The sequence below is a fragment of the Choristoneura fumiferana genome, chromosome 30 (genome assembly GCF_025370935.1).
Source record: "Choristoneura fumiferana chromosome 30, NRCan_CFum_1, whole genome shotgun sequence".
Classification (NCBI taxonomy): Eukaryota; Metazoa; Arthropoda; class Insecta; order Lepidoptera; family Tortricidae; genus Choristoneura; species Choristoneura fumiferana.
The window spans coordinates 427,975-454,359 of record NC_133501.1 but is presented as its reverse complement, the minus strand read 5'-3'; the positions used below and the strand labels follow the sequence as shown (position 1 = coordinate 454,359).

Genomic DNA, 26,385 nt, shown 5'->3' with positions numbered 1-26,385 from the left:
ATAGGTAAATACCCGAACCAACAAAAAGTTGGAAAACCCCCGACTTTGTCACTTCAAAGTTCAATATCTCAAAAACGGCTGAACCGATTTTGGTGAAACATGTCTAAGAACCATCGCTAGAAACCCTGATTTTGAATTAAAAAAATCGCATTCAAATCGGTCCACCCGTTTAAGAGCTACGATGCCATAGACAGACAGACACACATAGCAGTCAAACTTATAATACTCCTCTTTTTGTGTCGGGGTTAATGAAGTGTTCCTATTGGTTCATGAAAAACACATTTCTCGCAACAAATCTTTGCACATTTTTCGTGGAACGCAGCATAACACTGGTACCTACAGATTTGTACGGAACACTTTTTTTTAAGTCCTACCCACAGATATAGATTACACTAGATAACGCAAACACCTCAATCTGTATGAAAACCAACCGTGTCACTTTTTTTCCTACTGTGACGTCTCAAGAGCGAATTAGCGATGTGAATCCCGATGTCCGCGCAAAATAGATTCAAATGCGCCGCCCGCCCGCGCCGTGGGACTCGAGTCAGTCACTAGTCATGATTAGTCAGTTAGCGGTCAGTCTTTGTATGGGCCAACCCCGACGTTTGGTCGGGGTTCGGACACGCGAAGCAGATGCATTTGCGTAATCTAGTGTAATCTATATCTGTGGTCCCACCTCGTTGCTGTATCTGGCCAGTTCCGAGATGTAGTTCTGATGCTCCTCGCGTATTTGGGGCAGGTGGACCATCAGGTCGCTTGCGGCGGGGGGGTTGGGCTGGAGGACAGGGGCCATCTGGAAAATTTAAAAATGTATGAATAATTTAACAGATAACATATCGCTAATCTGACAGACCTTGAACGGGCATTTATTAGGCAAGCTAGGCAAGCTCCATCGTCACTTACCATCAGACATGATTGTGGTTGAACGAAAAGATATGAATGCGTTCTCATGCTATTATAATTCGTTTATTTTAGCATTAGAAAAAGGGTAAGCAATCTTGTCGAGTTATTTTATTGAAACATGTTTTAAAAAAATAGTATTAGGTACTTATGAGACCAAAAGAGTGTACCATATCCTTGTACATCAGTCCTTGATGTACCTGCAAGATCGCTTATGTTTTTTCATCATACTTGCTCGTAAACAGTGTCGTAACATGCAGGCTACCTTGGTTGCAACCCCCCAAATAAAACCCTCGACATTAATGTGCTTGTCATGAAACCCGTGGGCGGTAAATGAGTCATTGCCCGTACTAATTTTCTTGTCATGAAGCCCAAGGTCGGTAAATGAGTTTGCTACTGCATGGCGTGCTGCAGCGCCTGGCGCTGCCAAGAGCGCAGTCAGCGGTATCGGCAATTTATGAAAGAATATTGGTTGTTCTTTTACAAATATACAATTTCACTCGCAAATGTGATGAAAAACATTGTATGTCGCACGGACGGAACATCGACTCATTAGACTTCGGGCTTCTAATAGACTCTCGTTCTTAATTCCTTATTTACCGCCCTTAAGACACAATGTACTATTTCTAATGCAAATAATACGAAAACCATTGAAATTCGATATTTTCAATCGCCAAGTAAAAATTAGGTACGAGTAGTAATTTGAGAAAAATAAAGTGGTACTTGGGGCTTTACAGTGACATATTTAAATGTTTGCTTTGGTGCGTTAGTTTAACATCCCTCTCTCTCCTACGACCCTCTTTCTCCTACGTACAGTTACCAGCATTAATATCTGGCACAGCGGAGCGGGCTAAAATATCTGACACGTCCTTCCGGCCCTAGAAATAGAGTCGTATCAGATATTTATGCACGCTTGTTGCGTCAGATATTGGTGCTGGTGACTGTACTCCTCATTTCTGATTCGACCCCGTAGAGACACCCCGAGGATAGCATAGCTCTCTGAGCCTATTAATAAGGCCTGTAGTAAAGCCTTCATTGTAGTGTAGGAGCTGCATGATACATTTGTTGCACAGATGTAGCTGTCGCGTAAGGTCGCAGGTGGGCAAAGTAATTGCTTATAGTTCCGACTTACTTGCTGGGATCATAATGCTTGGACCGCTTGATGTAGTTGAACGGGGCTATCTGCATGTCTCCAAATAGCGGCACCACCTCCAGATTCTGAGGATAAAGGTATAATCAGATACACCAGTTTTACATTTTTGCCCATCAAAAACATAAGTCGTACGTTAAACGTCTAAAGATCGTCTAGAAAGCTGGCCCGCTAAAAAACAAGCCCGCAGGCCTCGAATTGGCCCAAAATGGCCCACTTAAATTATCCCGCCAAAGTATTAGTGCAAGGTTTTTTTTTTGTATAATTAGAATTTTACAGCGCATTGGTGTTTTAATTGTAATGCTGTTAATTTTTATTGACAAATAAATAAATAAATTTGAATTTGCCCGCGAACGCGTTGATCGGGCAACCGGCTAAATAGCACGACCAATTCTTGTAGTTATATACCTCTGAAGGTTTTGACCCGACGCCGCATCAGACTTAACCCTTTATAGGGCAAGAGCCAAAATAAGTCGCACGAGCGACCGAATAGTGTTCACATGCTATTATAATCCATTCAAAACCTTATGACTTATTGGATAGATTGTGAAAAACATTGGCGCAAAAAAAAACTTGCTCTTAGGATTAAAAAAACTTTGCCCACCTATAAAATCTATTGGCCAGGGCCATTCTTGTTCTAAGTACCAGGAGACGCCACGGCTGCCTATGTACCAATGGGTCTTACCTTGAAGATCCTGTCTATCCTGTCGAGCCGAATCTTCTTTTTCTGGTCCAGTCGGTTGATGTTGCAGCCGTCGGAATCCATGAGGAAGAGTCCGAAACCCATAACCTGTGAAAAAGAGAGAGCATGAATCATATATTCTAACTAGCCGTTACCCGCGACTCTGTCTGCGTAGAATTCTGTCATCGCTATCAAGGGGGGAACTATGCAATTTTCCGGGATGAGTCTATCCTATGTCCTTCGGCCGGTTCAGCGGATTAGACGTGATGAAGTAACAGACAAACAGACTTACAAACTTTCGCATTTATATTTATTTACTAGCGTTTACCCGCGGCTTCGCTCGCGTAAACCATTAAACCAACAGTTGAATTGAAATTCCCGGTATTAACCAAATTCCTATGGGAATTACCAAAAAAATACATCGTGGATTTCATTGATGTTTTATATGAGATATGACACACCCGTGCCAATCTCGTGACTAGTCTTTTATAGTCCTACTTATATTATAAATGCGAAAGTTTGTGAGTGAGTATGTATGTTACTCCTCCACGCTGAAACGGCTGGACGGATTTGGATGAAATTTGGTATAGCTAGCTGGACATCTGGAATAAAACAGGCTACTTTTTATTCCGATATTCCCACGGGATAGGGATAAAATCTCGAAACAACAACCGCTGGGCTTAGACTCTTGAAATTTGACACGATTGTTTTTAATGTAACGTCGATGAAAACCACAAATTTTATTTTTAGAAAATTCCCGCGGGAATTTTTCAAAAATCCCAAAATTTCAATTCAGCTGCTGGATCATGATTCACGTGTGCGAAGCCGTGAGTAAGCCCTAGTTATAGATATATGATTGTACTGCATTTATCCTTATCTTTCAGTTTCAGATAAGCAACTGATAGCTTATAAATAATTGGCCAGCTTATTTACTTAGCAAATACACTATCTAGTTGTAGTTTGTCTGAGTTCTTTGTAACTTGATAATACGTTTGTTTGTTAGAAATAAAAGTGTCTAAGGTATAATACGTTGACGGTTAAGGACTTTTATTATTGGGCCACCATTGTACCATTTCACTATAAACGTCTTAGTGAAATCGCATTAATTAACGAGGAAAAGGTTCCAGAATGAAAGTCCTTGACCGTACTATTTTCACTTCTTTACTAGTATAAAAATAATTAGATCCATCAACTTTCTAGTGTAGCTGGTTGGCTGGTTTCGAACTCTACCAGACAGTTACCAGACGTTAGTCTAACAGTTAGTTGAGTGACAGCGTTAGTTGGTTGAGTTCGAAACGCGTCAGTGTGGTGTGGTGGTGGTGATAGATGGGTTTGTTTGTGGTCCGTTTCGTGAATGGTAACTGCTTTCCTTGTCTGTGTTATTTATTTATGTAATCGTTCAAGTTTCTTTGTTACGTCTCCGAATAAATGTATTTTCTTTCTTTCTTTGTGTGATTTGTGTGTGTTCTTAAAGAGTGGAGGTGAAGGTACTGCATGAACACTCATATTTTGCATAAGCTTAGCTGTCATAAGGTCGCGGGTGGGCAAGGAAATTATTTTAGTTCATTGTACAATACAATACAATAACTCTTTATTGCACACCAACACAGTAAGCACTACAGAAAACACAAGTATATACATAGAGATTTTCTAAGGTAAGCGGCGCTATATCACCACAAAAAATAAGTAATATTGTTTTTAAATATATACAAAACCTTGTGGTAAATGTGATAAAAAGTCAGATAATCTTTGTTGTTGGATCCAACAGACAGTCTCGATGTAGTTACAAAATTACGATTTTTTCCTCAAAAGATTTCGTGACGTTTTCCTGACGTCAAGAAATTTTGGATGTTTTATGCAATTTATATTTTATGATCACGTTCTTAGGGTTGATAATTTCTTGACAAAACTGTTTTCTTGACAATTTCATGACAGGACAACTTTTTGAGAAATACTCACGTACGATAATAATATGTAAGCCGGATGACAATGCAAGTACAGTCAATAAAAAGTACAATTAGCAAAAGAAGCTTGTACCAAAAACGAGAATTTTTACAGAGTTAAGAGATGCTGCATCACGACAGACATCTTCATAGCCATGTGACCCTACATTGGACTCTAGATAAGAACTTCCATGTAACTCATATATTGTAATTAGATAAGGAGTTACAGTGAAATCCATTTAGATGTATAATTATTTACTTTTCATCATTATTATCCTAATTATTGTTTACACGATAATGTTCCCTAATTATTAATTAGTACTAATGTTAATGAGGGCTCCGATGATAATTGTTTGCTTTCCCATTGTGGAGTCGGTGGTATAAAAAGGAAATTGTAATGAATGAGGAGAGTTCGTCCCTAGAAGCGAAGACAGCCACACTAGCTCCAAATCGCTCGTGATCTGATCTTTAATTGTAAACGACTCAACTCTAATAAATAGTTATCACGTAACACGTCGACTTTGTCACTTCGGCAAAACCCAACCCATCGAACTCTGGAGACAAGGACGACTGCGTGCGAAGACTATTAGTGCAGCAATCACAAACCCAGTGACAGCGGCACAACATAACTACAGAAACATACTTATTTTGCGTAATGCTGAGTCAGCGACCGTTTCGCTTTTGCTTATTTTTATGTATGTTTCCATGTTTTTTTTTTTGGTTTATTTGTGTGTAATTATGTAAAAAAAAAGTATTTGTGTGTCTTCTGTATTAGTGAATAAATATCTTTTTTCTTTCTTCAATTTTAGTTTTTAACTGTCATATCAATTTGAATTCTTGATTTTTGTACTAATAATGTTAGGTACCAGCGTAAAAATGAAATTTTTAAAACGATTTTTTTTTCAGAATGTCATCTTTAGGCGATGCGGACGCAATACTGCGCGGGCGCACCCAGACCGGGAAATCCAAGAAGAATGAAAAAGAGGCAGGTTAGTTACCCTACGTTTTTGTTTTTTGCTCCATGTAACAGCTGGACGGATTTGGATGAAGGGAAAGAATACAAAGTTACCATTAAATAATACAAAGTGAGCCCCACTCAGCATAATTTTACATTACTTAATAATGTCATGTTAACCGTTTCGGCGCCAACGACTCATATATATACCCACCGCAGGTTCCACGCCAACGACCTATATATGCGTCCATTACTTCAATGCAAAAGCAACCTTCGTTCAATTGTGTTATGGTTCAATTTTAGGCATTGCAATATAGAAGGCTGGCGTATGGGTGATGTCTCTTGTATTTGACGTGGTGGCGAAAAGGTTAAAGTTTAAAGGGTAAAGGTTGTTAGGTACTTTTTATCCCGATATTCTCACGGAAATTTAGTAAAAACTCGGAATTTCAATTCAACTGCTTAATGTAGCTTACGCGCGCGAAGCCACGGTTAAACACTAGTATTTCACATCAAAAAAACTGTTCCAGATCCATCAACCAGCTACATATGCCATATTTGCGCCACCGACGTACCGGCAGCGTTTTCAGGAGCGCACAACGCGAGTAAAACGCACAGAGCTAACGCTAGCATAATGGCCGCGGCCTCGGAGCGCATGCGCGCTATGGTCACCGCCCGCCCCCCGCCCCGCACCCCCCGCCCCGTCGGGACATACTGCGCCGTTTGTAACACTATGGCTGACGGCGACCATAAGAAAACAGGGACGCATAGACAAGCAGTCAGAGATGAGCAGCTACTGTCTATGCTCGCAAATTTATACTGCGGTGGTGATGATGATAATGATGATAATATTGATGATGATGATGATGATTCAGCTGATGAGATTAGCAAGAGCCAAGAGGACATTAATAATACTACCAATGCGGCTAGTCAAATAGATATCGAAGGAGCCGTACATGATGATTCACCTGATAAATTAAGCAAGAGCCAAGACATTGAGAAGAATAAACAGCATAACCATATCAAATTAAACAACACTACCAATATGGCTAGGCTAAATATTGAAAGAGCCAATGATGATGATGGTGATGATGATTCGTCTAATAAATTAAGCGGGATTCATGACAAAGCTACCAATGTGATTAATCAAATAGATATTGACAGAGCCGTAGAGGATAATGATGATGATGATTCGCCTGATAAAAAGAGACAAGTTTTCCTAAAATTGTTTGGTACAAGTCCGTTTGAATCGTATTTGGAATTGAATCAACAAACAGAACATGAAGTTAATAATGAAACTAAACAAGCAAGCGGGGTTATATCGGATCCCTACGACCCTAAACACGATTTGTTCTGGTCTTTGGTGAAAGGATTCAGAATAGAACAGCCGTGGCGCACTAGATTTATAACTATACATCCAGCTGGCTCCAAAATACAGATATATGTGGATAAAGAAAAAGTCAACGTGCCGTATGATAATTTTCACAGTTTCAATAGAAAAGAAGGAAAATGTCTAATATGTATGGAATATTTTGACGCGTACTATGGTAATGAAGCTCATCATATTGCGACTAAGCAGCACATGAGCAGAATCATGCTTCCTGTTAAAGACAGCGACTGTTTTAGAAAGGTAAATAATAGAGATTAAGGAATCATTTTATACGTATTCATATATATATCCTCCTGAAGCCCACCATAAAAATATTTTGAAAAAAATTGACAAAGCAATTAGAATCTAATTGTTTCGAGAATAAAGTCAAACTGTCGTCAAACTGCTATGGTGTAAAACAATAGAAAAACAAAAGAATTTTTACTTTGTTACAATGTCATAGATTCATAATTCCCTTGAACTTATTGTGTACATTCTATTGCACATGGAGATAATATATATATATATTGTTTGGCAAAACGAGTCATAGAAGAATTTACAAAAATATGGAAAGTTACACAAAAAAATAACAGACACACGTACACACTCGCATAAAAACACAATAAATCAATCAAATCATCCATAAAAACTTATCTTGATGTTACTATGTGAACTAAACACGAAATAAACATATTTTTCATTTTCATTTATGGTCGTTGTGACACATGACGCCATAGCAATATCTGCCCCTTTTTTAGGGTTCCGTACCTCAAAAGGAAAAAAACGGAACCCTTATAGGATCACTTTTTGGGCGTCTGTCTGTTAAGACCCTTTTTCGCGGAGCTCCTATTCCACGCAGTTATGGCGCTTCGCGCCTTGTCGCAATTCTAACCTAACCTTACCTAAGTATGCTAAGAATGTATTTCTGGTGTACAATAAAGAGTAATTGTATTGTATTGTATTGTATTGTATGCAGGTCAATTTATCTAAATTGATTGATATTCATTCGTGATTCGAAATCAAGATTCCGATTATTAACCACGAAGTTTATTTTGCCGAATGTCATATTTCCGAATTAGCGATGTCATTTCGGAAAATTGATAATCGGAATACTGTACTTTGGGCCAATAACATTTCGTGCTTTTAATTCTTCGGAGTTTTTAAAATCGGATATTAAAAAAAACGATATTTTGAAATTCGGAAAAAAAAATTCGTGTTTTTAAGTAATCGGAATTATGTCTTAGGAATTGTGAAAATCGGAGTTTTGAAATCGGAATTAGCAAATTCGGAATAAAATATTTCGGAGTATTTGGGTGTTCCCATTTTCAACAGATTCAATTTTATGTCATGTTAAATATTTAAGGGCAAATTTGTGTTCCATGCATAGGCGTATACATATAGAAGGGGGGGCAGGGTGGGCCATACGTATAGGGGGTGGGGTGGAATTCGGTTATCGCGCGCTGTTCCCTCTGGAACTTGCGCATTTTTTCGGAATAAGGCACTTGTCCCACCGCCGACGATGAGCGAGAAACGAGTAGAACGAGTAACTAGAAACGAGTGGGTGAGCAGCGAGAAGCGAGTGTAGTTTTGTTGCTGGCTATAAGCGAGTATTCGAGTGCGACGGGCGATTACTCGCTCCACTCGACTCGCTCGTGCGGGGCGGCCGCCAAGCTGACATCGCTGAGCGAGTATCTATAGCTCAGCGAGTTTTATAGCTCTTGTCGCTGCGACAAAAGATGTAAGAGCGAGTTCTCGCCGACAGTGTAAACAGCCAGCGATCAACTATTAATATATGTGTCTCTTTTACTCACACAGGCTCTTATATCTTTTGTTCGTTTCTTGAGCGAGAAAACAGTCGATAGCCAATCGTTTCCTCGCTGACGGTGAGACACTGCCTAAAAAGTAGCCTATGTCACTCTCTGGCCTATAAACTGTCTCTATGCCGAAAGACGAACAAACATACAAACACACACAATTTCGCATTTATAATATTAGCATGGATGTATTTATCTATACAAGTGTGTTTATCCGTTGCCTTGTACCCATAGTACAAGCTTTGCTTAGTTTGGGACTAGGTCTATTGGTGTCAAGTGTCCCATGATATTTATTTATTTATAATATGCTTAAACGTGAATAATATTGAATCGTTCTTATTACAGATAGCCGAATGGTTCCATTGCATACTATGCAACGATACATTTCACATTAATTCCGAGGAGCAACACAAAACATCAGCAGATCATTGCAAGAACAAAATGGAAGCTACAGCACCTAGCGACCACAAATCAAGAACATCTACAATCAATGTTGACAGTCACCCAAATTTATACGAAAGACAAAACGTTAAGGTACAGTATTATTCTAGCAAAAATACAGAGACAAGGCCACGTAAGAAGATAACGCTGCAGAAACAGACAACGGAAGATGGAGTAGAGTGTACGAGGGGTGTACAATAAATAGTGAGAATGACAAGGATGCAAAGATATTTTAAAAAAAAACAGTGAGAGCGACACTGCGAGACGGTTGCGGACAAAATTGGCTAGGCTCTTGGTGCACTTCCGGGGCGCTCGACGGGTTAACTTTATTTTATTTTTGGAGTCGAAGAACGAGGAGCTTGAATTGAAAATACAAACTGAAATATAGATGCACAGAAAAACCAGAAAAATAAGACCAGCCCTGGGAATCGAACCCAGGTCCTCGGCATTCCGTGCCGTGTGCTATACCGCTACACCACTGCTGGACAACGGTACAGACACGAATTTCCCCTATGCACCACATAGCTTGTTTGTTTCTTATTTAGCTACTTAAGCAGTGGCGCTAGCGACATCTATACCGTAGCCCTCATCGAGAAACTTTCGGCACTCCATTGGAACTAACCGCTCACCCGTACAAGAGATATCGTTATTAAGCAATCAAATTAAGATAGGTTTTTTGGAATCTTTTTGTATTTTCATTTCAATTTCAAATTTTTACTTTTTAATTGAGTAGCTTGAACCCCTAAAGTAACTTGCAAGTCTAAATTAACTTGCTCTGTGGTAAAATTTTTCAAGCACAGGTATTTAATTAGTAATTACGGCACGTACTTAAATTTTCTCCATTTTTGACAACTAACTCAAACAGAACAAGATAACTTAAAAAAACTAGTATCATTATTTTTAACATTTATTTATTGTGTGTAAGCCGTGGTGGCCTAGTGGTTCAAGCAGAGGATCGTGGGTTCAAACTCCGGCTCGTACCTACCTCTGAGTTTTTCGAAATTCATGTGCAAAATTACATTTGAAATTTACCACGACCATCAAGGTGAAGGAACACATCGTGAGGAAACCTGCAGAAACCTGCAATGCAATTCAATCGTGTGTGTGTGAGTTTCCAATCCGCACTGGGCCCGCGTGGGAACTACGGCCCAAACCCTCTCATTCTGAGAGGAGGCCTCGTCGTATATAGGCTGGGATGATTTCCCTATAATCTAACTGATGGACTAAATATAATATTTTCTAACCCAGGCAACTACCCTATTCTAGTAAATATGTAGGTAGTTATAAAAAGGGAACTATATTTTTTGTCACCTAAGTTTAGATGTGTCACTCATCGGCAGTACCCTAATTATAATATCTATCCCCTAGAAATTTATTAATAATCATATTAATCAAAACTGTCTCTAAGTATGGGTCATCAAATTAATGTAAAATAGTTTGAACACCAAAATTCAATCACCAAAATAATAGATCTGTCACCTAATAGATAGATCTGTTCTTTAATTCGATGCTTCTACCTATTCTACAACAGGTTTGGTTAGATACAACGACGAGCGAACCGAGGAGTGTTAGGTAGAGCCGCGACCCTCAGCGCGAGCGGCCGGCGAAGAGCCAGAACCGAACATTTTTTGCTAATACTTATGGCATGAAACTTCGTTCTTTTAAATTTATTCAAATTGCCATCCATCATCATCACCATCATCATCATTACCATCAGCGTTATCCTCATCATCATCATCACATCACCATCAATCACCATTACCAACTTCATCACCATTATCATCATCACCATCATCATCCTCATCGTGTATCATCATCATCACCATCATACTAATACGAAACAAGGCCAGTAAAAGGGACAACCGCATGACATGACTGCCATGTAATTTGATAATTAATACTATTTTTCAATGATTAAAAATTATTTTATAGGTAAGCATTTTTAAATTGTTTAGTGATTCATTTTTAATGACACTTTTATTATTGATCGAAATTATTCCCCGGTAATTTTTAATTAATATTTAGGTAACCGTTTTAATATTATTTGGTATTCAATTTGGTGAACGATCTATTATTTTAGGAACAAATATTATTTATTAGGTCACCGAAAATGCATTTATAAAATGATCGATAAAATCATATCCTTATAGAAATAGCAATGTATGAAAAATAAAAATAAAGTATCAATTTATTTGAAATAGTTCTGTTTATTTACCTAGTAGTTGAGATAAAAATTAGAGTGTATTCCACTATAATTAATATTATAATATAAATGTAATGTGAATTAATGTTTGTTTTTACCTCATTACGTCTAAACCGCTGAACCAATTTAGATAAAATTCGGTATACAGATATTTTAGTCCCGGGGAAGGAAATAGGATAGTTTTTATCCTGGAAAATTGACAAGATTTCATTTTTTTTAACACCTGTAAATTACTACAGGAATCGAAAGAGTTTTGCCTCCTGAACATGGGAAAATATTTATTATTATTTATTTCTCCATATTTTAAAAATACAAAAAAAATACTACCACAGAATAGATATTTCACCAGAAAAAGGAGCTGTCATAATTTTGACAACGTCTACGTCAGATCTACTTGATCTTTTTTTTTAATAGAGACTAGACAAAAGTAATGGATCTATTGTGTGGTAGTTTTGGAGTTATGCCCTTTTAGAATAAGCACATCTTAAAAAAATGTAATAAATTAATTAATAATCGTAGCGAAATTTTTAAAATATCAGCGTCTTTCTCTTTCCTATCAGAATACAGAGAACGAATCAAATTATAGTCTTAGAAATATGAAATCTTGTCAATTGTATAATACGCGCGGGATAGCGACAAACGAATTCTACGAAGACAGAGTCACGGGTTAAACATTTTACCCTCGACTTAAATAAATCTCGCATGCGGCTCGGGTGGATATAAACGCCTCGGGTAAATTACGTGTTATACAATAGACTTCGCAGACAAAGTTGCGGGCAATAGCTAGTTATTATAAATAGGTAATCTCACCTTAACAAGCATATGTTTCTCATGCGGTGTCAGATACATCTTTGTTTCGAACATGTGCACGCAAATGTTCACGACGTCTGCTAGCAAGTCCTCATAACCTAAAAAAATAAATCCTCGTTTAGGAAACGTTCTCTGACAGAAATATCACTAGGTGGCGTTAGTATCGAGAGATCCGTTTGACGTTAGCCCTGCTCGTCGCGATTGGCGCATTTAGTTATTTAAAACATTATTTGTATCGAATTCTATTTTGAAAGCTGCAGTGGCGGATTTGCCCTAAGCCATCCAGCGACTGAAAATGGTCAAAAATCAAAATGTTTATTTAGTAAGTAGGCCACAATAGGTTCTTTTACATGTCACTTTTTTAAACTACCAGCGCTTTCGGAAAGACCATCATTGCCAAGAAGAATGCGCCGCAAGAAACTTGGCAGCAAGTCATTTTTTCAAAACTAAATCTGTATTTTATAAATACATTTTTCGGGTTCATTACAATAAACTTAACTACAAAAGGTAACATAGTAATTAAAAAATATATGAAAAAAAAGTAAAAATAACATTTTAAAAAATTTACAGGGATGTATGGAGTCCCTTAGTTAAAAATCTAGTCTAAGGGGCTGTTTCACCGTCCATTGATTAGTGTTAACTGACGGTTAATTGTGATGCCGTCTCTATTTGGTTTGTCCGAATAGACGAAGACGGCATCACATTTAACCGTCAGTTAACACTATTCAATGGATGGTGAAACAGCCCCTAAGCATCTTAATTAGTTTTTTATTACTACGTTCAGTGGAAATGTATGTTTTGCAGGTGGTAGGACCTTGTGCAAGGTCCGCCCGGATTGCTACCACCATCTTGCTCGCTAATTCTTGCACTGTTGTGTTTCGGCGTGGAGAGTAAGACAGCCGGTGAAATTACTGGCACTTGAGGTATCCCATCTTAGGCCTCTAGGTTGGCAACGCATCTGCAATACCCCTGGTGTTGCAGATGTTTATGGCTGGTGGTGATCTCTTACCACCAGGAGACCACTTGCTCGTTTGCCACAAAGTCAAATAAAAAAATTAAAAAAGTAATTGGATATGTATAAAGTCCTCAAATGTCAAAATAGGTGATGGCCTTACCATTGATCTTCTCCAGGGCATCCTTGACAGTGTCCCGGATCTTGTTCTGGGTGGCCAGGAACATTGACAGGTTCTGGGACTCCTGGAGGCTCTGGCTGTCCGACATCACCTTGAGAAACTGCGCAGCTCTGCCGATGGTGAACAAAAAAATCACATCCTACTTCCTACTAATATTATAAATGTGAAAGTTTGTGAGTGAGTTATGCTTGTTACTCTTTTACGCTGAAACGGCTGGACGGATTTGGATGAAATTTGGTATGTAGATAGCCGGACATCGGGAATAAAACATAGGCTCATATTAAATATATTGACTCGGATAACTCACGTCTTAAATCGAGTTTAGCTCGACATGTTTCCAGCTAATCTGTAGCCCTTCGTCTTAGTTCGTAGTGTGCGTGTTGCAGCAGCTGCTGAGTCGCGTTGCTCCGAAGAACGAAGGGCTACGGATTAGCCCGAAACATGTCGAGCTAAACTCGATTTAAGACGTGAGTTATCCGGGTCAATATATTTAATATGAGTGGGTCTCACGGTAGTTTCATGTTCAAAACATAGGCTACTTTTTATTCCGATATTTCCACGGGATAGGGATAAAATTTCGAAAACAACGACCACTGGGCTACCCCTGGTGTTGCAGATGTTTATGGGCGGTAGTGATCTCTTACCATCAGGAGATTCACTTGCTCGTTTGCCATCCAGTCGAATCAAAAATAAATAAAAAAAAAAGTTCTCTGGTCTAAGTAGCAAGTTTTCGCAGCGTAATCTTTGCGAGCTCACGGTGATACCGTCGCGGGCTCCCTCGCTTTAACTCGCTCAAAAATTGACAGTGTGTTATTATTATTGTTTTTTTATTTATTGATAAAGGAAAACAAACAGCAAAAAAATAATACACATAAATATTTAAATTTCGATAACACACAAGCCAAAACAGTTTCACCAATGAACTAGTATCATTATGGTTGCTCAGAAAAAGACTTATATAAATTTGTATATTTATAAATAACTAGCTTATGCCCGCGACTTCGTCTGCGCGGATCTAGGTTATCGCGCCTCTACCGAAAAAAAGGTATCCTATGTTGATCCTTGGGGTTCAAAATACCTATATACCAAAATTTCATCAAAATCGGTTCAGTGGCTTCGACGTGAAAAGCGTAACAGACAGACAGACAGACAGAGTTACTTCGCATTTATAATATTAGTAGGGATTAAACTAAATTAAAAAATAATGTTAAAGTACACTTTAATGTAGGAGCCAGTGTAATTTTTAAGACTTTATTAATAAATAACACGCAACACATACAATAATTAACAGAAATAAATAAAAATAGAACTAAAACTAACTTACTCTAATCCTAAAATCTATATTTACAAATATCACCCTAGTCGTTGCTATTGTGCAGGGTGCCCATAAGGCTGTCTGCGTTTCCTCCTTGTATGGCAATGCCAATACGTTGACCGAGGAAAGAGCCGGCCCTATGGTCACCAGTGGAATGGTACAAGATTCCAAGATTCTATTTTTATTAAAAAGTTTTTTGCTTCAAGTCCCCACGGACCAAGACTTTCAACAGCAAAAGCCACAAATATGAAATTGTTTGGCAGATTCTCATATTTAGGGGCTGTTTCACCATCCCTAACTGACGGTTAAATGTAATGCCGTCTTTATTTGTTTTGTTCGAATAGACGGAGACGGCATCACATTTAACCGACAGTTAACACTAATCAATGGATGGTGAAACAGCCCCTTACAGAATTTTGCTGTTTCGGCCGTTGCCGCCGCACCCGCCTTCAATGATGTCTTAGAGATAGAGACTGAATACTTTTTTGCGAGGACGCCATTTTTATTAAATATTATACAGGTTGTGCCGTAAGTACCCACCAAGTACAATAGTAGATTATTGTTGCGGCATGGAAGTAGGCAATTACTGGCTGAGTATGAGTATACGGTATTTAACAACTCCTGATTTTGCCATATCTTAATATTATTATGAAAATATAGATATACAGATAGTGTTTAGCGAAGAGAAAATTTAAATCGGTTGAAAATTGGATTATAGTGGTTTTTTGAAAAATCTATATACCTACCTGTCTCTTTCTCAAACGCTTTTCTCTATGCAGGCAAGTATGGCGGTACTGGCGTGTGACGTCACATGCCAGTATGTCTTTCTCTGTCTAATCTTGAATCAAACCTTTATAACTTTGTTATTTGTAAAGGTAGCTTAAAATTGTTTTTCTATTCGATAACAGGCATTGTGTACTTTTAATTTATAAAACATATACAAAATAGTCAAATACCGTATTAACAGACGAGCTTCCGCTTGAATCCAACTGTTGTTTTTAACGTGCAAAGCCGGGGGTAAACACTAGTTAAACATAACTGACCTCCTGTAGGTAGAGTAGTCGTTTTTGACTGAGCTCTTCATGTTCTTGAGTTCGTCGAGCACGGCGAACATGTTCACGAACTTGCCAAGCGTGAGCAGGTACGCCTCCGACACGAAGTCGCGCCGCTTCTCCGCGTGACAGAGACGCCGCACCTCGCCGCAGAAACGCTCGATCGCTTTACGCTGACAATAAGAAAAAGGTTAGGTTATTTTTCTTTATATATATTTTTGTCGGTGGAAGCATTCTACACTTCCACTGAACGTAGGTAGATATAGTTAGTGTTTAGTTTTGTAACTATACTCCGTTTAATTTAAGATTTGAATTAACGTCAATTGTAACACACGTTTCTCGTATTTCGAACACAAATGGAGTAAAAATATCTACATATACTTACATTTATTAGCGGTATTTATTATGTTTTTATTACAGAAGTTAACACAATTTTAAATAGTTTTGTTGTTTCATTTAAAAACGTGTGCAAATTTTACCGTTAAGTTTTAAATGTTAAAATCCCTGTATTATTATTTTTTTTTGTAATTTTTTCTTTAATTTTATACTGTAGTTTTTAAGTATCTTATTTGTAATTATTTTATTTGAAAAAATGACTGCCAAGTTTCTTGCGGCGCATTCTTCTTGGCAATGATGGTCTTTCCGAAAGCGCTGGTAGTTTAAAAAATGACGTGTAAAAGTGCCCATTGCGGCCTATTTACTGAATAAATGATTTGAATTTGAATTTATAAATAAATAAATAACTTGGGCAATTGACACTACTTGACCTAGTCCCATACTAAGTAAAGCTTGTATTATGGACGTTAGCGTACCTAGGGTTATTTTTCAGGGGGGGGGATCGCCTCAGGCTCAGGTCCTATACACCTATGATTAAGGATACTAGGCAAGAGATAAACATACTTAAATAGATAAATGAAATACATACTCTAACATACATATTAAACGTTTGGTTGGATGTTTAATATGTATGTTACACCAGAGTACAAACATCCGTGTTTTTGAGCAGTATACAACACTGCAGTTGATAAATATGTTTTGCTGTAATTAGCTTAGTTTTATACTGTATTTTTTTTTGATTCATTCAAATATCAGCCCCGACCAGGGATCGAACCTGGAACCTGAAGCTTCATAGTCAGGTTATTCCACGTACCTGGAAGTACATGAACTGCAGCAGCTTGTCGACCTCGGGGGCCAGCACCTGGACGGTCCGCTCGTAGATGTGGACGCGGTCGGGCTGCTCGTTGGAGCGCGCCTGCGGGATGGCGCGGCTGCAGCACCGCCACGTGTACAGCATCACGGCGTGGGCGTTGCCTTCCTCTAGGAGCTCGTTCTGGGAACAAGTACAACACTATTTATCAAAAACCGACACGCCCGAAAGACCTAAGTTAAGTAATATATTTCTAAGGATTTCGTATTTTATACGGAATCTTCCAAGTTTAGGTATATGTATTTTATACCTTAGGCTGCTAATTACTCTTAAACTACTAATAATTCTCAAGTAAACTTAGCCGTTATAGTTTAACTTGAAAGTTTGATATACTTACTACCATTCTGAATTTTTTCAAATTATTCCACCCACCGGTTTAGATTTTACAGGGGGGGACGGCCGATTTTAATGAAAATATTCAGTTTAAACTTGAATATTTCGCAAACAAATCATTGAATCGAAAAATCGTCTTAGCAAAGCTCTAATGGTTTTAAAAGACCTATCAAACAATACCGCACACTAAAGGGTTGGGTGAGAAAAAAAAAACCCCCAGTTTTTAATGTAAAAATTAAGTAATATTGTGTTTAAATATACACATACATACCTTGTGGTAAAGGTGATAAAAAGTCAGATAAATAAATAAATATCATGGAACATTTGACACCAATTGACCTAGTCCCAAACTATGCAAATAATAATAATAATCTTTGTTGGATCCAATAGAAAGTTTTGATGTAGTTACAAGATTACGATTGATCGTGATATTTTTCTGACGTCAAGAAATTTTGGATGTTTTATGCAGTTGATGTTCTATGATCTCGCCCTTAGTGTTAATGAGCCCTGTGTTTTCTGTAAAAGAATCTAAAGCACTATCATGCTATTCTTTAAATTGTCTTTTGTTTGTTGCTACTGAAACTAAACCCAAACGTGCACTAATGTTTCGCAACTAACGTTCGGCAATCTGATTCATTTCACATCTGTTTAATATCTGAAACTGTTAATATTTCAGGATTTTTATAAAACTAACCTAACCTAAAGGGTTCTATACGATGGCCCTGAAATAAATCCTGAAATATTTACAGTGTTAGAGTTTGCGAAATGAATCAGGTTGCCAAACGTTAGTTGCGAAATGTACGGATACCAAACCCAAAATTGAAAATTTAATGGATGAGGGTTTTTTTTTTAAACTATGTCCAGTTGTATGAAAATTTATGCATTTCTATGACAATGTTTACAAATTATTGTACAAGAAATTTGCATACCAAGTTGGCATGAACAGTAGCTTCCTCAATGTACTTGGCGATGCCGGTGACAAAGCCATTGCGATCCTCAAAGTTGGTGTCAAAATTGGCTTGGTAAAGAATGGAGCATGGAGCCGCTTCGATGCAGGGTTGCTCATCTGTAACGAAAAACAATTTTAAATCATTAACTGAATCAGGCATTACTTTACAAAGGTCTAGATGCTACATGGGAGGGTAAATTATCTACTCCCTTTTTTTAATAAATGGCTTCAGTCCAATAGGACAATAATTTTCTTCTATTACAACAGCTATTAATTACAAATATCACAGTATGTGACGAACATGAGCATCGGGTTTAAAAATAATCAAAATTTACGTAATGTTTATGGATTGCCTCTTAGAATATTTGGGCAATTGACTTTAAACATAATACAAACATGCCAAAATAATACTGAGACATTCATGATCTCTCTTGTTTAATATTGTTATGTTGAAAACTCTATATTCCATTTATTAAACCAAGATACTAAAATGAAGTTTCATGTGTTACCTGTTTTTTAAATCTCATAAATAGTGCCACAACCGGTAATCACTGAAAATTTTTGGTAAGTACCTATGTTATACATATAAAAAGTTAATATATGAACGGATCTGTGACATACTAACACAAGTAGGGCACTTAGGACATCCTTTTCGACTTTTTGCAGATGTTGATTATTAAATTTCATTTGATTCTAAGCAAGTTCTGCCTAAAAGCTCAATATTTATGGAAAGTAGAATAATGAATGCTTTAATTTTATTTTTGTTTCCATATAATGTTGTTTTACCGATTATTTGCAATAATGTAAAAAACCAAAATCAGAGAGCGGCACTATTCGTATTATGCTGGTCACATTATTTTTGCATTTGAGATTTCACACTGTCACTTTAGTATCTTGGTTTAATAAATAGAGTACAGCGTACTCTTAGACAACTTTGTTCCTCTTTCTTATATTATTCAGTAGCAATTTATTATCGCCTTGTTGTACAGGATAGGAACAATTGGCGGAGTCTTGTGTCGGAGGCCAAGATCCACTTTGGGTAGCTGAGCCGGCGAAGTAAGTAAGTAAGCAATGTATTATTCCTTTTCTACATCATAAAGATAACCTTTATGCAATTTATTTCTACTTAACAATTACTTCCTTGATTTTGCGGACTCAGGTCCACTTGAAATAAAACAAATTAACTAACTTTGCTGCTCACACGACCACAGTGGGAATTTTTACCGCACACTAGCAAAATAAATTATTTTTATTCATAAAATAATCTTTTTTCGACCATAAGTTCTCAATAAAACCATTTATTATCCGAGAAATAACACTAAATGTACTCGATAACGAAAAGTACGGATGTGGTATGAATCATAGTTTATGGGCGATTAAAAACATGAAAAAACTTAAATACCTGGGAGTGTGAGCTCATCCAAGACGTCCACATTGCTTAAAGCGTCCGATAACGACACTTTTTCACTTACAGACATAATTTTGAAGCTTTTAAAAACTGTAACACCACACGCGAATACTATCCACAGGAAATGGCGGTATAAGCCGATTTAAAGAGTTTTCACACTCTCTATCATTAATGTAGTGTTTCTTAACTAATGAGAAGAGTTATTAGTATTGTTTGAATGTGATTTTGATAGCAATATTGGTTTAGTTAAAATAAATACGGCGATGTATATGCTTGACAGCAAAACACTGAGTCGAGTGATGTGCTGTCACGATGTAACTGTACTTTCATATCGATATTAAAAGAAAAAGAAACGTTGACACATATATATATTACTAGCTTTTACCCGCGGCTTCGCACGCGTAAACTATTCGGTGTGGTAGCTGCAATTGAAATTTTCGGGATTTTTCAAAATTCCCCTCGTAATTTCCAATATTTATATCGTGGTCTTCATTGAGGTTGTGTTGTGAATAACTGTACAAAATTCAAGACTCTACTAAACCAGTGCTGAAGTTTCAAAAATTTTCCCTATCCAAATTCAAATGCAAAATTCAAATTCAAATCATTTACTCAGTAAATATGCCGCAATGGGCACTTTTACACGTCATTTTTTTATACTACCAGCGCTTTCGGAAAGACCATCATTGCCAAGAAGAATGCGTCGCAAGAAACTTAACGGAAAGTCATTTTTTCAAAATAAAATAATTACAAATAAAATACTTAAAAACTACAGTATATAATTTTAAAAAAATACGAAATAATAATAATAATACAGGGATGTATGGGGTCCCTTAGTTACAAAACTATACCGTGGGAATATCGGGATAAAAAGTCGTCTATGTGTTTTTCTAGACATCCAGCTTCCTACATACCAAATTTCATGACTCTAAGCCCAGCGGTTATTATTTCAAGATTTTATCCCTATCCCGGGGGAATATCGGATAAAAAGTAGCCTATGTGTTATTCCAGAGGTCCAGCTACCTACATACTAAATTTCATGGCTCTTAGCCCTGCGGTTATTATTTCAAGATTTTATCCCTAGGTATCCCGTGGGAATATCGGGTCAAAAAGTCACCTACCTGTTATTCCAGACGTCCAACTACCTACATACCAAATTCATGACTCTAAGCCCAGAGGTTGTTATTTCAAGATTTTATCCCTATCCCGTGGGAATACCGGGATAAAAAGTATTCTATATTTTAATCCAGGTTATAAACTAACTTTTCGCCAAATTTCATCCAAATCCGTCCAGCCGTTTCAGCGTGAAAGAGTAAACAAACATACTCACTCACTCACAAACTTTCGCATTTATATTAGTAGGAGTTAATACGAGAGCGAGAGGGACGGTACGATACTAAATTCGAGTTTCGAGCTTCGGAGTAGCCCTGCAGACTCGGTCAACAAGGATTTCGTATACGTACAATCGGGTTTCGGAGGAAATCGGAAGGATTCGTGTTATACAAAATGACAATTGCCATTTTGACTTAGTAGCCCTTAGTAGCAACACAATACAAGTAACAGGCAGTAGACCGACTCAGCTGTATTCGTGAAATTTATACCTACGGCTGCGCGAAGCGCTAGGGTTGGCAACTACAAAAAGTAAAACAGACATGTGTAGATTTTTATTGTATGTGCGTAGTAAGCCGCTAGCCGCAGACGGACAGACAGACAGACAGCCATGGAGAAACTATAAGTGTTCCGTTTTTGCGACGTCGGGGACGGTGAATCAACGGGGTCACGCCGTTTTGTCACCAAATTAGTTTTAAATAATATTGATTATAAATATGTACGTATGTTAATCTGTAAGGTATTTATTGTATGGGCCAAGTTGCCCGAAATAAATGATTTTATTATTATTTGCCATTTTGGCTACGGAACCCTAAAAACCGCATTCAAATTGGTCCACCCATTTAAGAGCTACGGTGTCACAGACAGACAGACACATAGACACACACACACACACACACACACACACCCGTTTAAGAGCTACGGTGCCACAGACAGACACACATAGTGGTCAAACTTATAATACCCCTATTTATGCGTCGGGGTTAAAAACAGAGACAGCATCACATTTATCCGTCAGTTAAGCCCCTAAGTCTATTTGTTTAGGTAGGTACAGTCAAGGGAATAAATATCTATACAGCAATAGCGTCACATTTATGTATCTATCGACCTTATAGATAGTGACATAAAGGTGTATAGATATTTTTGAAGTCTTAGTAACGTACCTACATATATTTATTTGACTGTACTTAACAAATGTTAACAACCGAAGAATGTTATAAACTAATACGTTTTTAAAAATGTGAATTAATATTAGTTCAAATTCATAAATTCGTACGGATTTATATTTTGATAGAAGATTAATTTGTAAATAGCAATTTGCATATTTTTTTAATGTAATCTTCTATAAATAGATACATCACTACTCAAAAAATTCATTCATTACTTAAAACATTTTAATAGACTAATAATAAAGTACCTAATAGGTATTAATTTTACCTTTCAGCATCAGCAGGAAGTTGAAAAAATTACAATGTTGGTTTTATGATAGTTGAATTTAGGCACCCGTATACACTGCAGTACGCACGTTCTCGTGACGCCGCCATTATTAAATAAAATATTATAGTACCTATGTACCTAGTTATTATAGTATGTACCTGCGCACGATCGGGACAGATGGCATGCTCTCGTTTCGGAGGCCAAGACCCTCTTTGGGTCCCTGAGCTAAATTAGTTAGATAGTTTATGTACCTAGTTACTTAGTACCGAGCGTTTACAGTCACGTTACGGAATCGAAACGGGGGCAAATAGAGCGGGCGCGGCGGGGCGGCGCAGGCAGCACTTACTCGACCAGCGACCGGACTGGGGGGCGCGCGGCGTGGCACTGCGTAGTTTTATCGTTATCGGGCGAAGTTTGGTTAGCGGCCGTGAAAGACGCTTCGCTGTGTACGTGCGTCGATTCGGGCGCTCTACTATGAAATCGAAATACTGCCTATATTACTTGTATTGTGGTAGCAATCCATCACTTGGAGAGTGCACTCATTGTTTTCATTGATTTATATAAAGCAATTAAAACCACCACTTACTTATTTGTTGTTTATTTTTCGAAAACTGATTTCTATAGCGTATCAACTTAAATATGGTATTTCTGTAAATAGCCAATAACGGGAAAGTGTTTGTAATTATAATGTACATTTTTTTAAAGAAGCTGAAAGTTTCAAATTTTTAAATAATGTAAATATTTTAATGAGGTTCAAGACCGAGTTATAGAAGCAACGATGATATCGAAAGGTACATCAAAAAATATTAAAGGAAGCACACCAAAAAATAAATTTGACATACCCAAGAGAAGTAGACACAGTATAACAGCTCTATATACTTCCAAACAAAAGTAGTGTGTTAAGGCGGGGTGTTCTCTATTTAAATTAACGATGGAAGAATTCGAAAATGCTAATTTTATTTTATTTGTATCATATTGAATTAAAATTAGAAAAAGATAAATAAGCGTAATATTATTACTGTAAGGTTTATTTTGTACTGATTGTTATTCTTTACATAACTTTTTACGGTAACTTCGAAAAGTTTTGCAAGTTGATAACAGACCAGAACCGCATATCACGATCGCGTGTCATCGTCAATACCCGAAGAATGCTTCTAAAATCCGAAGCTTTTTTTAGGAGCTCACGGAGTGTGTCTCCGAAGAAGCTGTCCGAAAGGCAGCTGTCAGGCAGTTGGCTGTGTCACATATTTGATCGCAAAATTAAGTTGGTTGTAACAAACAAATATTAATTCAAATTATGGAAGGTATAGTTATGACGAGTGAGTTGAATTTATTTTTTGTCAATAAGGGCGGCTTTCAGTTGGCAAAATATTTGTACTGTGTTAACACAATTATTTTCTAAACATTACATATAACATACAACCGTCGATCATTTTGCATTCTTTTTGAATTATCTATTTTAGTAAGGGGAGAGAAGGTAGTATTCTCTTTCATTTTATAATTAAAATAGCTTCATGTGCAGTCCTGTCAGTTTGGTTTTTCATAAATTATCGACTAGTATGACTGTGTCTTATCACTAGCGCCGACGCCCAAGACACGTTCAGAAACTAAGCTTATTCTGTTTGTTATGACGGCTCTGATCTGTCAGTTTTTTTTAATAAAAAATATAGCTGGGTCTGGCCCTCACCGTGGCATCAGTGATGATCGGAAGCCTTTGATTAATTATACTTGTAGATTCATAGTCGCACGCCCGAAGTCCGAGGCAAATGAGTGCCACTTTGATAAACGTGGCCTTCTTTTTTCTCAGTACGTTGTTGTCAGTGCAAGCGTAACGATGCCCACGTGTGTCTTTAAAAAGTGCAAAAATCACTCGCGAAAACGGAACAAATCTGATGGAATATCATACTTTCAGTGAGTCTGTTGTTTTTTTCAATTAAATTCTAGTAAAGTAATAATCAGAGAGAAATATTGATTTAAATTAATTTTAAAGCCATCTCTAAATGGCTAATAAAATGACGTTTCCAGAATTCCATTCCACAACATTGACATATGCCATATGCCTTGTCTATGTCTAAGATTTTTGTCTTTGTCACACACACAGGAAAGCTTAGCAGTAAAACGAAACAGCAGCAGGGCTACTACGAAACTTTATACTCGAAGTTCGTGTCGTGCGGTCCCTTTGACACTTATACTATATAATACGAGAACGAGAGGGACGGTACGATATGAACTTCGAGTTTCGAGTTTCGTAGAAGCCCAGCTGTTCCTCTGACACTTATGATACGAGAGCGTGAGGGACCGCACGACACGAACTTTGAGTTTCGAGTTTCGTAGTAGCCCTGCAGATAAACAAACAGAACATCGAACAAAAGTGTAGTGGAGTTGCCGTCACTTTATTTCTAGAATTTTATGTTTTTATGCGAAGCCACAGAATATATAAAGCTTTGTTTTCGTATGTGTGTATGTGTTACTGGGAATTGTGTGCGATAGTTTGACCGTTAATTCAAATCCAAAGAGTTATTTCAAATCCTAAAATATAATGAAGTATAACAATTTTCTACTTATATTTTAGTTTTCCTCAAAATGAAGTGCATAGAGAAAGGTGGAGGAAAGTTGTAGCACAAGAGAGAGGCGAGGAATTTTTTAAGGCGAATGATGCAAATGTTGTTTGCTCCGATCATTTTGCGGAGTCTGACAAATATATAACAAGCAAAGGTTTGCGGCGAATAAAAAAATCTGCAATCCCGCACATTGAGGTATGAGTATAAGCAGCAGTTCTGCTCTCTAAAATTCTACATAAGTACCTAGAATAAAACAAAGTCCGTTATGTATTCCACTGTTTTTTTTTTAATGTATGTTCACTGATTTCTCGGTCAATTATGGGCCGATTTTCTTTTTTTTTATATACTTCTGGGGTGAGCAACAACTATATGTATAGTTATATATTAGTTATAATACCTAGTGCCATCCTAATATCCACGAAGACGCGTGATTTTGACAAAATTGGACATTAATGGCATTGTAATAAGAACCACGGCACGCGTGAGTGACAACCTATAGCACTCCGAAGCGTGTCAAGCAAAATGTGTCGGTAATAAAATATTATGCAGTTTAATGTCATTAAAAATATTCCTTCTTCTGTAATGTATGATGGTGAAGCTTCCTACAAATAAGTAATTAAAGCTGATCTTCATTTTTAAGATAAGCCAAGAACAAATTAACAATTAGGAAAGCGACATATCAGTTCAAGTTCTACGTCGTTAAATCAACAAGAGCCAAATGTAAGTTGTCGAAAAAACAGCAAGGGATCAAGCTCGAGAGCCTGTTGGAATCATATTTTAGTGGCTTTGGAAATTAAAGCCAAGCATACCTTAGTGGCTTTGGAAATTAAAGCCAAGCATACCTTAGTGGCTTTGGAAATTGAAGCCAAGCATACCTTAGTGGCTTTGGAAATTAAAGCCAAGCATACCTTAGTGGCTTTGGAAATTGAAGCCAAGCATACCTTAGTGGCTTTGGAAATTAAAGCCAAGCATAACTTAGTGGCTTTGGAAATTAAAGTTCAATACAAGGTTTTAATTTTAGGTGGAAATTATGTCAGACGAGGAAGGTGAATCTGAAACAAAAAAGGCGCGAACTGAAGTTCCTTCTCCCACGTCTATACTATTCAATGGAAAAAATCAATCGTGTAAACAAATGTGGCTACTGACATTGACACTTGACTGACGACTGGCTGACTGACTGACTGACGTTAGCTCTAGTGATGTGAATGCTCTTTAACATACTTCAATCAGCAGTAAATAATTATTTTGAATTTATTCATATTTAATTATTTAAGTATTTATTATTTGTATGTTTACAGCTATGATAAAATAGTGGCGAAATGAAAATACAAGTTATTTATACCGCCTTATTTTTTTTTTAATAAATAACTTCTGTCCAATGGGGCAAAGAGTCAGAATGGGGGTGTAAGGTGAACCCGGGGCTATTGTAGCTGGGGGGATATTGTATCTGAACCGTCTGATGGCGTCCTTACGACGCCATTTTTCTTCTCGGCCATTTTACGTTGTGTTCGTCAGAAGACTATCTTCACACAACACACATAAACATGGCGAGCATGGCGTCGTATGGACGCCATTAGACGGCTCAGATACAATATCCCCCCAGCTACAATAGCCCCGGG

The 26,385-nt window shown here is 37.4% G+C and overlaps 3 protein-coding genes and 1 long non-coding RNA gene across 5 annotated transcripts in view; 2 read left to right on the top strand and 2 right to left on the bottom strand.

Annotated features, from left to right (window-relative positions):
• The window catches only part of LOC141444798 (cytoplasmic FMR1-interacting protein-like), a gene marked incomplete at its 3' end in the record, with an annotated part of 78,333 nt that overhangs the window by 24,257 nt on the left and 27,691 nt on the right, over window positions 1-26,385 (bottom strand).
• LOC141444831 (cytoplasmic FMR1-interacting protein-like) lies at window positions 748-19,957 on the bottom strand. Its single transcript, XM_074110543.1, has 9 exons — window positions 19,656-19,957; window positions 18,234-18,370; window positions 16,915-17,094; window positions 15,756-15,937; window positions 13,380-13,507; window positions 12,265-12,362; window positions 2,736-2,840; window positions 2,033-2,118; window positions 748-793 (listed from the first exon to the last, which is right to left on the bottom strand). The coding sequence occupies exons 1-9, from the start codon at window positions 19,729-19,731 to the stop codon at window positions 748-750; spliced, it is 1,038 nt and encodes a 345-aa protein (XP_073966644.1). The 5' UTR covers window positions 19,732-19,957.
• On the top strand, window positions 3,680-9,937 carry LOC141444801 (uncharacterized). 2 transcript variants are annotated; one of them, XM_074110457.1, is made up of 5 exons: window positions 3,697-3,752; window positions 4,668-5,370; window positions 5,582-5,664; window positions 6,158-7,257; window positions 9,156-9,937. In XM_074110457.1, the coding sequence occupies exons 3-5, from the start codon at window positions 5,583-5,585 to the stop codon at window positions 9,450-9,452; spliced, it is 1,479 nt and encodes a 492-aa protein (XP_073966558.1). In that variant the 5' UTR covers window positions 3,697-3,752; window positions 4,668-5,370; window position 5,582; the 3' UTR covers window positions 9,453-9,937. The 2 variants fall into 2 exon arrangements, with proteins under 2 accessions (XP_073966559.1, XP_073966558.1); XM_074110458.1 differs by lacking the exon at window positions 4,668-5,370 and having other exon boundaries at window positions 3,680-3,752.
• LOC141444811 (uncharacterized) lies at window positions 23,886-26,077 on the top strand. The gene is made up of 3 exons (XR_012453211.1): window positions 23,886-24,116; window positions 24,778-24,961; window positions 25,788-26,077. It is a non-coding gene; the product is annotated as an uncharacterized lncRNA (long non-coding RNA).